Source organism: Oncorhynchus nerka, linkage group LG1, assembly GCF_034236695.1.
Source record: "Oncorhynchus nerka isolate Pitt River linkage group LG1, Oner_Uvic_2.0, whole genome shotgun sequence".
NCBI classification, from domain to species: Eukaryota; Metazoa; Chordata; class Actinopteri; order Salmoniformes; family Salmonidae; genus Oncorhynchus; species Oncorhynchus nerka.
Genome location: NC_088396.1, coordinates 52,438,729 through 52,454,948, shown reverse-complemented (window position 1 = coordinate 52,454,948; position 16,220 = coordinate 52,438,729). Strand labels below are relative to the sequence as shown.

The window sequence follows — 16,220 nt, the reverse complement described above, 5'->3', positions numbered from 1 at the left end:
GAAGTATATCATGAGGAAGTATATCAATATGTATCAGTGAGGAAGTATATCATGAGGAAGTATATCATGAGGCAGTATATCATGAGGAAGTATATCATGAGGAAGCATATCATGAGGCAGGATATCATGAGGCAGTATATCATGAGGCAGTATATCATGAGGAAGTATATCATGAGAAGTATATCATGAGGAAGTATATCATGAGGAGTATATCATGAGGAAGTATATCATGAGGAAGTATATCATGATGAGGAAGTATATCATGAGGAAGTATATCATGAGGCAGTATATCATGAGGCAGTATATCATGAGGAAGTATATCATGAGGAAGCATATCATGAGGAAGTATATCATGAGGCAGTATATCATGAGGCAGTATATCATGAGGAAGTATATCATGAGGAAGTATATCATGAGGAATCATGAGGCAGTATATCATGAGGCAGTATATCATGAGGAAGTATATCATGAGGAAGTATATCATGAGGAAGTATATCATGAGGAAGTATATCATGAGGAAGTATATCATGAGGAAGTATATCATGAGGCAGTATATCATGAGGAAGTATATCATGAGGAAGTATATCATGAGGAAGTATATCATAGGCAGTATATCATGAGGAAGTATATCATGAGGAAGTATATCATGAGGCAGTATATCATGAGGCAGTATATCATGAGGAAGTATATCATGAGGAAGTATATCATGAGGAAGTATATCATGAGGCAGTATATCATGAGGAAGTATATCATGAGGCAGTATATCATGAGGCAGTATATCATGAGGAAATATCATGAGGAAGTATATCATGAGGCAGTATATCATGAGGAAGTATATCATGAGGCAGTATATCATGAGGCAGTATATCATGAGGCAGTATATCATGAGGCAGTATATCATGAGGAAGTATATCATGAGGAAGTATATCATGAGGCAGTATATCATGAGGCAGTATATCATGAGGCAGTATATCATGAGGAAGTATATCATGAGGAAGTATATCATGAGGCAGTATATCATGAGGCAGTATATCATGAGGAAGTATATCATGAGGCAGTATATCATGAGGCAGTATATCATGAGGCAGTATATCATGAGGAAGTATATCATTTCTATCTATTATTTATTATTTGCAAACTTGCCATGAAATGAGCAGCAGCAGTACAGAACCACCACTAGAAGACATTAGACATTCCTCACTCACTAGAAGAGCACATTAGACATTCCTCACTCACTAGAAGAGCACATTAGACATTCCTCACTCACTAGAAGAGCACATTAGACATTCCTCACTTATCAACCTAGAAGACATTAGACATTCCTCTCACTAGAAGAGCACATTAGACATTCCTCTCACTAGAAGAGCACATTAGACATTCCTCACTCGCTAGAAGAGCACATTAGACATTCCTCACTCGCTAGAAGAGCACATTAGACATTCCTCACTCACTAGAAGAGCACATTAGACATTCCTCACTCACTAGAAGAGCACATTAGACATTCCTCACTCACTAGAAGAGCACATTAGACATTCCTCACTCACTAGAAGAGCACATTAGACATTCCTCACTCGCTAGAAGAGCACATTAGACATTCCTCACTCGCTAGAAGAGCATTAGACATTCCTCACTCACTAGAAGAGCACATTAGACATTCCTCACTCACTAGAAGAGCACATTAGACATTCCTCACTCGCTAGAAGACATTAGACATTCCTCACTCACTAGAAGAGCACATTAGACATTCCTCACTCGCTAGAAGACATTAGACATTCCTCACTCACTAGAAGACATTAGACATTCCTCACTCACTAGAAGACATTAGACATTCCTCACTCGCTAGAAGACATTAGACATTCCTCACTCACTAGAAGAGCACATTAGACATTCCTCACTCACTAGAAGAGCACATTAGACATTCCTCACTACTAGAAGAGCACATTAGACATTCCTCACTCGCTAGAAGAGCACATTAGACATTCCTCACTCGCTAGAAGACATTAGACATTCCACTCTAGAATCATGAGCACATTAGACATTCTCACTCGAGAAGACATTAGACATTCCTCACTCACTAGAAGACATTAGACATTCCTCACTCACTAGAAGACATTAGACATTCCTCACTCGCTAGAAGACATTAGACATTCCTCACTCACTAGAAGAGCACATTAGACATTCCTCACTCACTAGAAGAGCACATTAGACATTCCTCACTCACTAGAAGAGCACATTAGACATTCCTCACTCGCTAGAAGACATTAGACATTCCTCACTCACTAGAAGACATTAGACATTCCTCACTCACTAGAAGACATTAGACATTCCTCACTCGCTAGAAGACATTAGACATTCCTCACTCACTAGAAGAGCACATTAGACATTCCTCACTCGCTAGAAGACATTAGACATTCCTCACTCGCTAGAAGAGACATTAGAATTCCTCACTCGAGAAGAGCACATTAGACATTCCTCACTCACTAGAAGAGCACATTAGACATTCCTCACTCACTAGAAGACATTAGACATTCCTCACTCACTAGAAGAGCACATTAGACATTCCTCACTCACATAGAATTCCTCACTCACTAGAAGACATTAGACATTCCTCACTCGCTAGAAGACATTAGACATTCCTCAGAAGACATTCCTCACTCGCTAGAAGACATTAGACATTCCTCACTCGCTAGAAGACATTAGACATTCCTCACTCACTAGAAGACATTAGACATTCCTCACTCACTAGAAGACATTAGACATTCCTCACTCACTAGAAGAGCACATTAGACATTCCTCACTCGCTAGAAGACATTAGACATTCCTCACTCGCTAGAAGACATTAGACATTCCTCACTCACTAGAAGACATTAGACATTCCTCACTCACTAGAAGACATTAGACATTCCTCACTCACTAGAAGACAGACATTCCTCACTCAAGACATTAGACATTCCTCACTCACTGAAGACAGACACATTAGACATTCACTAGACATTCCTCACTCACTAGAAGACATTAGACATTCCTCACTCACTAGAAGACATTAGACATTCCTCACTCACTAGAAGACATTAGACATTCCTCACTCGCTAGAAGACATTAGACATTCCTCACTCGCTAGAAGACATTAGACATTCCTCACTCACTAGAAGAGCACATTAGACATTCCTCACTCACTAGAAGAGCACATTAGACATTCCTCACTCGCTAGAAGAGCACATTAGACATTCCTCACTCGCTAGAAGACATTAGACATTCCTCACTCACTAGAAGACATTAGACATTCCTCACTCACTAGAAGACATTAGACATTCCTCACTCGCTAGAAGACATTAGACATTCCTCACTCACTAGAAGACATTAGACATTCCTCACTCGCTAGAAGACAGACATTCCTCACTCACTAGAAGACATTAGACATTCCTCACTCACTAGAAGAGCACATTAGACATTCCTCACTCGCTAGAATTCCTCACACTTAGACATTAGACATTCCTCACTCACTAGAAGACATTAGACATTCCTCACTCGCTAGAAGACATTAGACATTCCTCACTCACTAGAAGAGCACATTAGACATTCCTCACTCACTAGAAGAGCACATTAGACATTCCTCACTCGCTAGAAGAGCACATTAGACATTCCTCACTCGCTAGAAGACATTAGACATTCCTCACTCACTAGAAGACATTAGACATTCCTCACTCGCTAGAAGACATTAGACATTCCTCACTCGCTACATTCCTCACTCACTAGAAGACATTAGACATTCCTCACTAGAAGACATTAGAATTCCTCACTCACTAGAGACATTAGACATTCCTCACTCGCTAGAAGAGCACATTAGACATTCCTCACTAGAAGAGCACATTAGACATTCTCACTAGAAGACAGAAGAGCATTAGACATTCCTCACTCACTAGAAGACATTAGACATTCCTCACTAGAAGACATTAGACATTCCTCAGAAGACATTAGACATTCCTCACTCACTAGAAGACATTAGACATTCCTCACTCACTAGAAGACATTAGACATTCCTCACTCGCTAGAAGACATTAGACATTCCTCACTCACTAGAAGACATTAGACATTCCTCACTCACTAGAAGAGCACATTAGACATTCCTCACTCACTAGAAGAGCACATTAGACATTCATTAGACATTCCATTCACTCACTAAGAATTAGACATTCCTCACTCGCTAGAAGACATTAGACATTCCTCACTCACTAGAAGACATTAGACATTCCTCACTCACTAGAAGACATTAGACATTCCTCACTCGCTAGAAGACATTAGACATTCCTCACTCACTAGAAGAGCACATTAGACATTCCTCACTTAGAAGACATTCATTCCTCACTCACTAGAAGACAGACATTAGACATTCCTCACTCGCTAGAAGAGCACATTAGACATTCCTCACTCGCTAGAAGAGCACATTAGACATTCCTCACTCACTAGAAGACATTAGACATTCCTCACTCACTAGAAGACATTAGACATTCCTCACTCGCTAGAAGAGCACATTAGACATTCCTCACTCGCTAGAAGAGCACATTAGACATTCCTCACTCGCTAGAAGACATTAGACATTCCTCACTCACTAGAAGACATTAGACATTCCTCACTCACTAGAAGACATTAGACATTCCTCACTCGACATTCCTCACTCGCTAGAAGACATTAGACATTCCTCACTCGCTAGAAGAGCACTCACTCATTAGAAGACATTAGACATTCCTCACTCACTAGAAGAGCACATTAGACATTCCTCACTCACTAGAAGAGCACATTAGACATTCCTCACTCGCTAGAAGAGCACATTAGACATTCCTCACTCGCTAGAAGAGCACATTAGACATTCCTCACTCGCTAGAAGAGCACATTAGACATTCCTCACTCGCTAGAAGACATTAGACATTCCTCACTCGCTAGAAGAGCACATTAGACATTCCTCACTCGCTAGAAGAGCACATTAGACATTCCTCACTCACTAGAAGAGCACATTAGACATTCCTCACTCACATTCCTCACTCGAAAGAGCACATTAGACATTCCTCACTCGCTAGAAGAGCATTAGACATTCCTCACTCGCTAGAAGAGCACATTAGACATTCCTCACTCACTAGAAGAGCACATTAGACATTCCTCACTCACTAGAAGAGCAAGACATTCCTCACCCGCTAGCACATTAGACATTCCTCACTCACTAGAAGACATTAGACATTCCTCACTCACTAGAAAGACATTAGACATTCCTCACTCACTAGAAGAGCATTACATTAGACATTCCTCACTCGCTAGAAGACATTAGACATTCCTCAGAAGACATTAGACATTCCTCACTCACTAGAAGACATTAGACATTCCTCACTAGAAGACATTAGCTTCCTCACTCGAGAAGACATTAGACATTCCTCACTCAGAAGACATTAGACATTCCTCACTCACTAGAAGAGCACATTAGACATTCCTCACTCACTAGAAGAGCACATTAGACATTCCTCACACGCTAGAAGAGCACATTAGACATTCCTCACTCGCTAGAAGACAGACATTCCTCACTCGCTAGAAGACATTAGACATTCCTCACTCACTAGAAGACATTAGACATTCCTCACTCGCTAGAAGACATTAGACATTCCTCACTCACTAGAAGACATTAGACATTCCTCACTCGCTAGAAGACATTAGACATTCCTCACTCGCTAGAAGAGCACATTAGACATTCCTCACTCGCTAGAAGAGCACATTAGACATTCCTCTCACTAGAAGAGCACATTAGACATTCCTCACTCACTAGAAGAGATCATTAGACATTCCTCACACGCTAGAAGAGCACATTAGACATTCCTCACTCGCTAGAAGACATTAGACATTCCTCACTCGCTAGAAGACATTAGACATTCCTCACTCGCTAGAAGACATTAGACATTCCTCACTCGCTAGATGTCCAACTAAAGGGGAATTAAGTTAAAAAATAAACGTGTTAATTTTCTCCCAGACTTAAACAAAACACACACACAACAAACACACAACTGCCCCCCCCCCCCCCCACACACAGATAAAGACTGTATTCTCTTATTTACCAGTGAGGCGATGCCCAGCAGTAGTCCCAGCAGTAGCCCCACCATGTATAGTCCAACAGAGCGCACCAGCATGGTGACCAGGCCACAGAGGGTACCGATGCCCAGGCCGATGCCCACCGAGGCCTCCACACTCAGCTGGGTGTCCAGAACACGCTCCTTATAACACAGCAGAAAGATGATGACGGAGCCAAACATCAAGCCTGTTAGGAACATCACCGCCTTGAAACAACGGTAACCTGGAGAGGACAAGAGGAGAGAGAGAGAGACAGGTTAAAGCCTGCGAGAAGGAGATGAGAGGAGAGAGAGACAGGTTAAAGCCTGCGAGAAGGAGAGGAGAGAGAGAGAGACAGGTTAAAGCCTGCGAGAAGGAGAGGAGAGGAGAGAGACAGGTTAAAGCCTGCGAGAAGGAGGAGAGGAGAGGAGAGAGAGAGAGACAGGTTAAAGCCTGCGAGAAGGAGAGGAGAGGAGAGGAGAGAGAGAGAGACAGGTTAAAGCCTGCGAGAAGGAGAGGAGAGGAGAGGAGAGAGAGAGACAGGTTAAAGCCTGCGAGAAGGAGAGGAGAGAGAGAGAGACAGGTTAAAGCCTGCGAGAAGGAGAGGAGAGGAGAGGAGAGAGAGAGAGAGGAGAGGGAGAGAGAGAGAGACAGGTTAAAGCCTGAGAGGAGAGGAGGAGAGGAGAGAGAGACAGGTTAAAGCCTGCGAGAAGGAGAGGAGAGGAGAGGAGAGAGAGAGAGACAGGTTAAAGCCTGCGAGAAGGAGAGGAGAGGAGAGGAGAGAGAGAGAGACAGGTTAAAGCCTGCGAGAAGGAGAGGAGAGGAGAGGAGAGGAGGGTTAGTCTGAAGGGCAGACAGACAGGAGAGAAGTTAGAGCCTGAAGGACAGACAGACAGACATGTTAGAGTCTGAAAGACAGACAGACAGACAGACAGACAGACAGACAGACAGACAGACAGACAGACAGACAGGCAGACAGACAGACAGACAGACAGACAGACAGACAGACAGACAGACAGACAGACAGACAGACAGACAGACAAGCTATATAAAATGCATGTATTTGTCTACATGTGTTTTTGCCATGCTTATTCTATTACCCCTTAATACATACTTTTAAATTACATTATGTGAGCTAGACATAATATATATATATATATACAAATATTATTTCTAAAAACATTTTTCTTACAACGTTTGTAAAGTGCTAATGTTATTGTAACCACTACAATAAAATAAAAAATACTTTAAAAAACATGTAATTTTGTCCTTGAACCATTTTAAATTAAATACTTAAAAATGCCATTCATACATATAGAAGACTGTTTTTCTGAGTAGTTCCAATATGGCGGACCGGTAGCTTCAAAGCCTCTCCATGTCTAAAACATCAGCAATCTAGGGTTTATATACGTCATTGTTCTCAATTTACTGTTGACAGTTCGAACAGTAGAACACACCAAAGTGACACTTCTAACTTTGGTTGTCCATCAGCAGGTTTTTATCTTGTTATGTCTGTGATGGTCAGTCAATTAGCTCATGTCAGCTAACATATTTTAGATTGTTAAATTAGTTTCGGTGCCAGCTATTAAACTTGTTATCATGGTCGAATTACTGCCCCCCCCCCCTCCCCCCCATTTGATTTTGTTAGTCAGTGTCACTCAGATATCATACTGCAAATATTTTTCTCCACCCTATGGCAAAATGTGTAGCATTGCAAGAAATTAGTTATAACATTGCTCTCCCCCCACTCCCATCAATATTGCCCATCCCTGGATTAGAGCCTGCAGGCCAGACAAGAGAGAGGTTAGAGAATATCACCGACTGGTTAGAGAATATCACCGACTTGAAGCAGTGGTAACCGGCAGGAGGAGACACACACCCAAACAGACACACACCCACACAGACACACACCCCCACACACACACACACACACACACAAACCCACACAGACACACACCCACACACCCACACAGACACACCCACACAGACACACACCCACAGACACACCCAGACACACACCACACCCAGACACACCCAGACACACACCCACAGACACACACACACACACACACACACACACACACACACAGAGTCATGCCACACACACACACACACACACACACACACACACACACAGAGTCATGCCACACACACACACACACACACACACACACACACAGAGTCATGCCACACACACACACACACACACAGAGTCATGCCACACACACACACACACACACACACACACACACACACACAGAGTCATGCCACACACACACACACACACACACACACACACACACACACAGTCATGCCACACACACACACACACACACACACAGAGTCATGCCACACACACACACACAGAGTCATGCCACACACACACACACACACACACACACACACACACACACAGAGTCATGCCACACACACACACACAGAGTCATGCCACACACACACACACACACACACACACACACACACACACACACACACACACACACACAGAGTCTTGCCACACACACACACACACACACACACAGAGTCATGCCACACACACACACACACACACAGAGTCATGCCACACACACACCAACAGCTGCTATCAGCCTATTATAATGATTGCTAAATAATGCACCCATTTAAAACACTTGCCCCCTAATCCTCCCGTCCCCAAAACGTGTAACTATTGGACTATACATTGTGTCTTCCTGTATTATACTGATGCTAAAATGTTTATTTAATTCTAATTTGATTCACTTTATGTTCGTATATTCTTATCTTTTATTAGTTCTTATTGTCGTTGCATTGTCGAGAAGGAACCTGCAAGTGAGAATTTAGATGTGAAGATGACACCGACAGATATGGTAGCTCTGCTTCTAGCTCCTAAGCAACTTTGCAATATATATATATTTTTTTTGCATGTTAATTCAATACATAATCATCAGCCCGGAACTTGTTTTGTTTATTACATCATGCCAGTAAGAATGTTTGGATATCAGAGCGGCGGTAACTCACCAGCATTACGGCCAGGAATACGACTTTTCCGAAATGGAATCTCTGTTCGTACCCCATCAGGGCAATTGAACTTATCCCAGAGGCTGCTCCAAAACCCCGCCGGCGGAGAAGAGGTATTCAGACTTATTGTCCGACTCAGGAGGCGTGCACACCATCCACCGCTTCCGAGGATATTACTCGCTAATGTTCAGTCTTTGGATAATAAAATAGATGAGCTCAGGGCGAGGATCTCCTTCCAGAGAAACATACTCTGTTTCACAGGAACATGGCTCTCTCCGGATATACTGTCCCCATCCATACAGGCAGCTGGGTTCTCAGTACATCGCACAGACAGGAATAAAGAACTCTCCGGGAAGAAGAAAGGCATGTATGTTTTATGATTGACTACTCATGGTCTGATTGTGATAACGTACAGAGACTCAAGGTTATTTTGTTCACCCAACCTAGAATACCTCACAATCAAATGCCGACGGTATTACCTCCAAATATAATTTTCTTTGGTTATATTCACAGACGTGTATATTTCCTCCCAAGCCGATACCACGATGGCCCTAAACAAACTACACTGGACTTTATGCAAACTGGAAACCATATATCCTGAGGCCGCATTTATTGTAGCTGGGGATTTTAACAAAGCAAATTTGAGGAAAACGCTTCCAAAGTTCTATAGTCAACACATTGACTGTGGTACTCGCTCTGGAAAAACATTGGACCACTGCTACACAACTTACAAGGCCCTCCCCTGCCCTCCCTTCGGCAAATCTGATCACGACTCCATTTTGCTTTTCCTTTCCTATAGGCAGAAACTCACTCAGGAAGTACCTATGCAAAGGACTATTCAACGCTGGTCTGACCAATCGGAATCCATGCTTTAAGATTTTTGATCAGGCGGACTGGGATATGTTCTGAGATATATGCCTCTGAGAATAACATTGACGAATACAAGGATACGGTGACTAAGTTCATCAGGAAGTGTATAGGAGATGATGTACCCACTGTGACTATTAAAACCTACCCTAACCAGAAACCGTGGTTAGATGGCAACATTCATGCAGAACTGAAAGGGCGAACCCCTGCATTTAACCATGGGAAGGTGACTTGGAATATGGCCGAAAACAAATAGTGTAGTTATTCCCTCCGCAAGGCAATCAAACAGGCAAAACATCAGTACAGAGACAAAGTGAAGTCACAATTCAATGGGTCAGACACGAGTTGTATGTGGCAGGGTCTACATACAATAACGGACTACAAAGGGAAAACCAGCCACGTCACGGACACAGACGTCTTGCTTACGGATAAGCTAAACACCTTCTTCGCCCGCTTTGAGGATAACACAGTGCCACCGATGTGGCCCGCTACCAAGGACTGTGGAGTCTCCTTCTCCGTGGCCAATGTGAGTAAGACATTTAAGTGTGTTAACCCTCGCAAGGCTGCCGGCCCAGACGGCATCCCTAGCCACGTCCTCAGAGCATGCCAAACCAGCTGGCTGGAGTGTTTACGGACATATTCGATCTCTCCCTATCCCAGTCTGCTGTCCTCACTTGCTTCAATATGTCCACCATTGATCCTGTAGCCAAAAAAAGCTTAGATAACTGAACTAACTGACTATTGCCCCGCCCCGTAGCACTCACTTCTGTCATCATGAAGTGCTTGAGAGGCTAGTTAATGATCATATCATCTCTACCTTACCTGACACCCTAGACCCACTTCAATTTACTCACCACCCCAACAGGTCCACAGACGATGCAATCGTCATCACTCTGCACACTGCCCTATCCCATCTGGACAAGAGGAATACCTATGTAAGAATGCTGTTCATTGACTATAGCTCAGCCTTCAACACCATAGTACCCTCCAAGCTCATCATTAAGCTCAGGCCCTGGGTCTGAACCCCGCCCTGTACAACTGGGTCCTGGACTTCCTGACGGGCCGCCCCCAGGTGGTGAAGGTAGGAAACAACACCTCCACTTCTCTGACCCTCAACACTGGGGCCCCACAAGAGTGCATGCTCAGCCCACTCATGTACTCCCTGTTCACCCATGTTCACCCATGACTGCGTGGCCATGCACGCCTCCTACTCACAATCATCAAGTCTGCAGACGACAAAAGAGTAGTAGGCCTGATTACAAACAATGACGAGACAGCCTACAGGGAGGAGGTGAGGGCTCTGGTGGAGTGGTGCCAGGAAAATAACCTCAAACTCAAAGTCAACAAAATGAAGAACCTGATCGTGGAGAGGGTGCACCCCCCTATCCACATCGAGGGGGCCGCAATGGAGAAGGTGGAACGCTTCAAGTTCCTCGGAATACATTGGTCCACCCACACAGACAGTGTGGTGAAGAAGGCGCAACAGCGTCTCTTCGACATCAGGACGCTGAAGAAATTTGTCTTGGCCCCTAAAACCCTTTTATAGATGCACAATAGAGAGCATCCTGTCGGGCTGTATCACCGCCTGGTATGACAACTGTGCCGCCCGCAACCGCAGGGCTCTCCAGAGGGTGGTGCGGTCTGCCCAATGCATCACCGAGGGTAAACTACCTGCCCTCCAGGACACCTACACCACCCGATGTCACAGGAAGAAAGATCATCAAGGACAACAACCACCAGGTCAGAACAGGTGCATCAAAGCTGGGACCGACAGACTGAAAAACAGCTCCTATCTCATGGCCATCAGACTGTTAAATACCCATCACTAGTCGACTACCACCCGGTTACTCAACCCTGCACCTTAGAGGATGCTGCCCTATGTACATAGACATGGAATCACTGGTCACTTTAATAATGGAACACTGGTCACTTTAATAATGGAACACTAGTCACATTAATAATGGAACACTGGTCACTTTAATAATGGAACACTGGTCACTTTAATAATGGAACACTAGTCACTTTAATAATGGAACACTAGTCACTTTAATAATGGAACACTGGTCACTTTAATAATGGAACACTGGTCACTTTAATAATGGAACACTGGCCACTTTAATAATGGAACACTGGTCACTTTAATAATGGAACACTAGTCACTTTAATAATGGAACACTAGTCACTTTAATAATGGAACACTAGTCACTTTAATAATGGAACACTGGTCACTTTAATAATGGAACACTGGTCACTTTAATAATGGAACACTGGTCACTTTAATAATGGAACACTGGTCACTTTAATAATGGAACACTGGTCACTTTAATAATGGAACACTGGTCACTTTAATAATGGAACACTGGTCACTTTAATAATGGAACACTGGTCACTTTAATAATGGAACACTGGTCACTTTAATAATGGAACACTGGTCACTTTAATAATGTTTACCTACTGCTTTACTCATCTGTATATACTGTTTTCTATTCTACTCTATTTTAATTTAATTTGTATACCATGTGTATCGCGTACATACAACTAATACAACCTGAAAATATGATATACAGTATATGATTATATTATATACAGTATGTTATTATATTATATTCAGTATATTATTATATTATATACAGTATATGTTTATATTATGTACAGTATATGATTATATTATATACAGTATGTTATTATATTATATACAGTATATGATTATATTATGTACAGTATATGATTATATTTGTCACGGTTGTCCTAAGGAGGAGACCAAGGCGCAGCGTGGTAAGCGTACATACTTCTTTAATTAATTAATTTAATTACTTCTTTAATTAAAGAAAGAACACTGAACAAACTATACAAAAACAACAAAACGAACGGTGAAGCTAATAGTGCAGACAGGCAACTAAACATAGAATAACAACCCACAAAATACCCAAGGAATATGGCTACCTAAATATGGTTCCCAATCAGAGACAATGATAAACAGCTGCCTCTGATTGAGAACCAATCTAGGCAACCATAAACATATAAACCCCTAGACTACCAAAACCCCTAGACAATACAAAAACCCCTAGACAATGCAAAACCTAAACAAACCACCCGTGTCTCACCCTGACCCAACCAAATAATAAAGAAAACAAAGATAACTAAGGTCAGGGAGTGACACCTATAGAACACTCTATGCAGTAAAAGACCCTATAGAATACTATTTAGAATACCATATGCAGTAGAAGACCCTATAGAATACTCTATGCAGTAAAAGACCATGTATAATACCCTGTAGAATACCCTATACAGTAGAAGACCCTATAGAATACCCTATACAGTAAAATACCCTATAGAATACCCTATACAGTAGAAGACCGTATAGAATACTCTATGCAGTAAAAGCCCCTATAGAATACTATTTAGAATACCATATGCAGTAGAAGACCCTATAGAATACTCTATGCAGTAAAATACCCTATAGAATACTATTTAGAATACCATATGCAGTAGAAGACCATATAGAATACTCTATGCAGTAAAATACCCTATAGAATACTATTTAGAATACCATATGCAGTAGAAGACCCTATAGAATACTCTATGCAGTAAAATACCCTATAGAATACTATTTAGAATACCATATGCAGTAGAAGACCATATAGAATACTCTATGCAGTAAAAGACCCTATAGAATACTATTTAGAATACCATATGCAGTAGAAGACCCTATAGAATACTCTATACAGTAGAATACCCTGTATAATACCCTGTAGAATACCCTATACAGTAGAAGACCCTATAGAATACCATATACAGTAGAATACCCTATAGAATACCATATACAGTAGAAGACCCTGTAGAAAACCATATAGAAGACCCTATAGAATACCATATATAGTAGAAGACCCTGTAGAATACCATATAGAAGACCCTGTAGAATACCATATAGAGTAGAAGACCCTGTAGAATACCATATAGAAGACCCTGTAGAATACCGTATAGAGTAGAAGACCCTATATAAAACCATATAGAATACCATATAGAATAACCTATATAGTAGAAGACCCTGTAGAATACCATATAGAATACCCTATAGAATACCATATAGAATACCCTATATAGTAGACGACCCTGTAGAATACCATATAGAATACCCTATAGAATACCATATAGAATACCCTATACAGTAGAAGACCCTGTAGAATACCATATAGAATACCATATAGAATACCCTATATAGAATACCCTATACAGCAAAAGACCCTATAGAATAAAAGATAACTAAGGTCAGGGCGTGATAATATTATATACAGTATATTATTATATTATAAAAGGTATATTATTATATTATATACAGTATATTATTATATTATATACAGTATATAATTATATTATATACAGTATATTATTATATTGTTATATTATATACAGTATATTATTATATTATATACAGTATATTATTATATTATATTCAGTATATTATTATATTATACATTCAGTATATTATTAAATTATATACAGTATATTATTATATTATATACAGTATATTATTATATTATATACAGTATATTCTTATATTATATACAGTATATAATTATATTATATACAGTATATTATTATATTGTTATATTATATACAGTATATTATTATATTATATACAGTATATTATTATATTATATACAGTATATTATTATATTATATACTGTATATTCTTATATTGTTATATTATATACAGTATATTATTATATTACTATATTATATACAGTATATTATTATATTATATACTGTATATTATTATATTATATACAGTATATTATTATATTATATACAGTATATTATTATATTATATATAGTATATTATTATATTATATACAGTATATTATTATATTATATATAGTATATTATTATATTATATACAGTATATTATTATATTATATACAGTATATTATTATATAATATACAGTATATTATTATATTATACATTCAGTATATTATTATATTATATTCAGTATATTATTATATTATATTCAGTATATTGTTATATTATATTCAAGATATTATTATATTTTTACATTATATACAGTATATTATTATTATTAGTATATTAGTATATTATACATTCAGTATATTATTATATTATATATTCCGTATATTATTATATTATACACAGTATATTATTATATTATATACAGTATATTATTATATTATATACAGTATATTATTATATTATACATTCAGTATATTATTATATTATATACCGTATATTATTATATTATATACTGTATATTATTATATTATATTCAGTATATTATTATATTATATACAGTATATTATTATATTATATACTGTATATTATATTCAGTATATTATTATATTATATACAGTATATTAGTATATTATTATATTATATTCAGTATATTATTATATTATATACAGAATATTATTATATTATATACAGTATATTATTATATTATATACGGTATATTATTATATTATATTCAGTATATTATTATATTATATACAGAATATTATTATATTATATACAGTATATTATTATATTATATTCAGTATATTATTATATTATATACTGTATATTATTATATTATATTCAGTATATTATTATATTATATACAGTATATTATTATATTATATACAGTATATTATTATATTATATTCAGTATATTATTATATTATATTCAGTATATTGTTATATTATATACAGTATATTATTATATTATATACAGTATATGATTATATTATATACAGTATATTAGTATATTATTATATTATATTCAGTATATTATTATATTATATACAGTATATTAGTATATTATATTCAGTATATTATTATATTATATTCAGTATGATTATATTATATACAGTATATTATTATATTATATACAGTATATGATTATATTATATACAGTATATTAGTATATTATTATATTATATTCAGTATATTATTATATTATATACAGTATATCATTATATTATATTCAGTATATTATTATATTATATTCAGTATATTATTATATTATATACAGTATATTAGTATATTATTATATTATATTCAGTATATTATTATATTATATACAGTATATTATTATATTATATTCAGTATATTATTATATTATATTCAGTATATTATTATATTATATACAGTATATTATTATTATTAGTATATTATACATTCAGTATATTATTATATTATATATTCCGTATATTATTATATTATATACTGTATATTATTATATTATATACAGTAT

The 16,220-nt window shown here is 38.1% G+C and overlaps 1 protein-coding gene across 1 annotated transcript in view; it reads right to left on the bottom strand.

The window, feature by feature from the left end:
* tmem198a (transmembrane protein 198a) overlaps window positions 1-16,220 on the bottom strand; it is a 95,030-nt gene that overhangs the window by 30,414 nt on the left and 48,396 nt on the right. Inside the window, exon 3 of the mRNA XM_065022835.1 lies at window positions 6,096-6,331. Within this exon, the coding sequence (XP_064878907.1) occupies window positions 6,096-6,331 (236 nt within the window). The remainder of the gene's footprint in view (window positions 1-6,095; window positions 6,332-16,220) is intronic.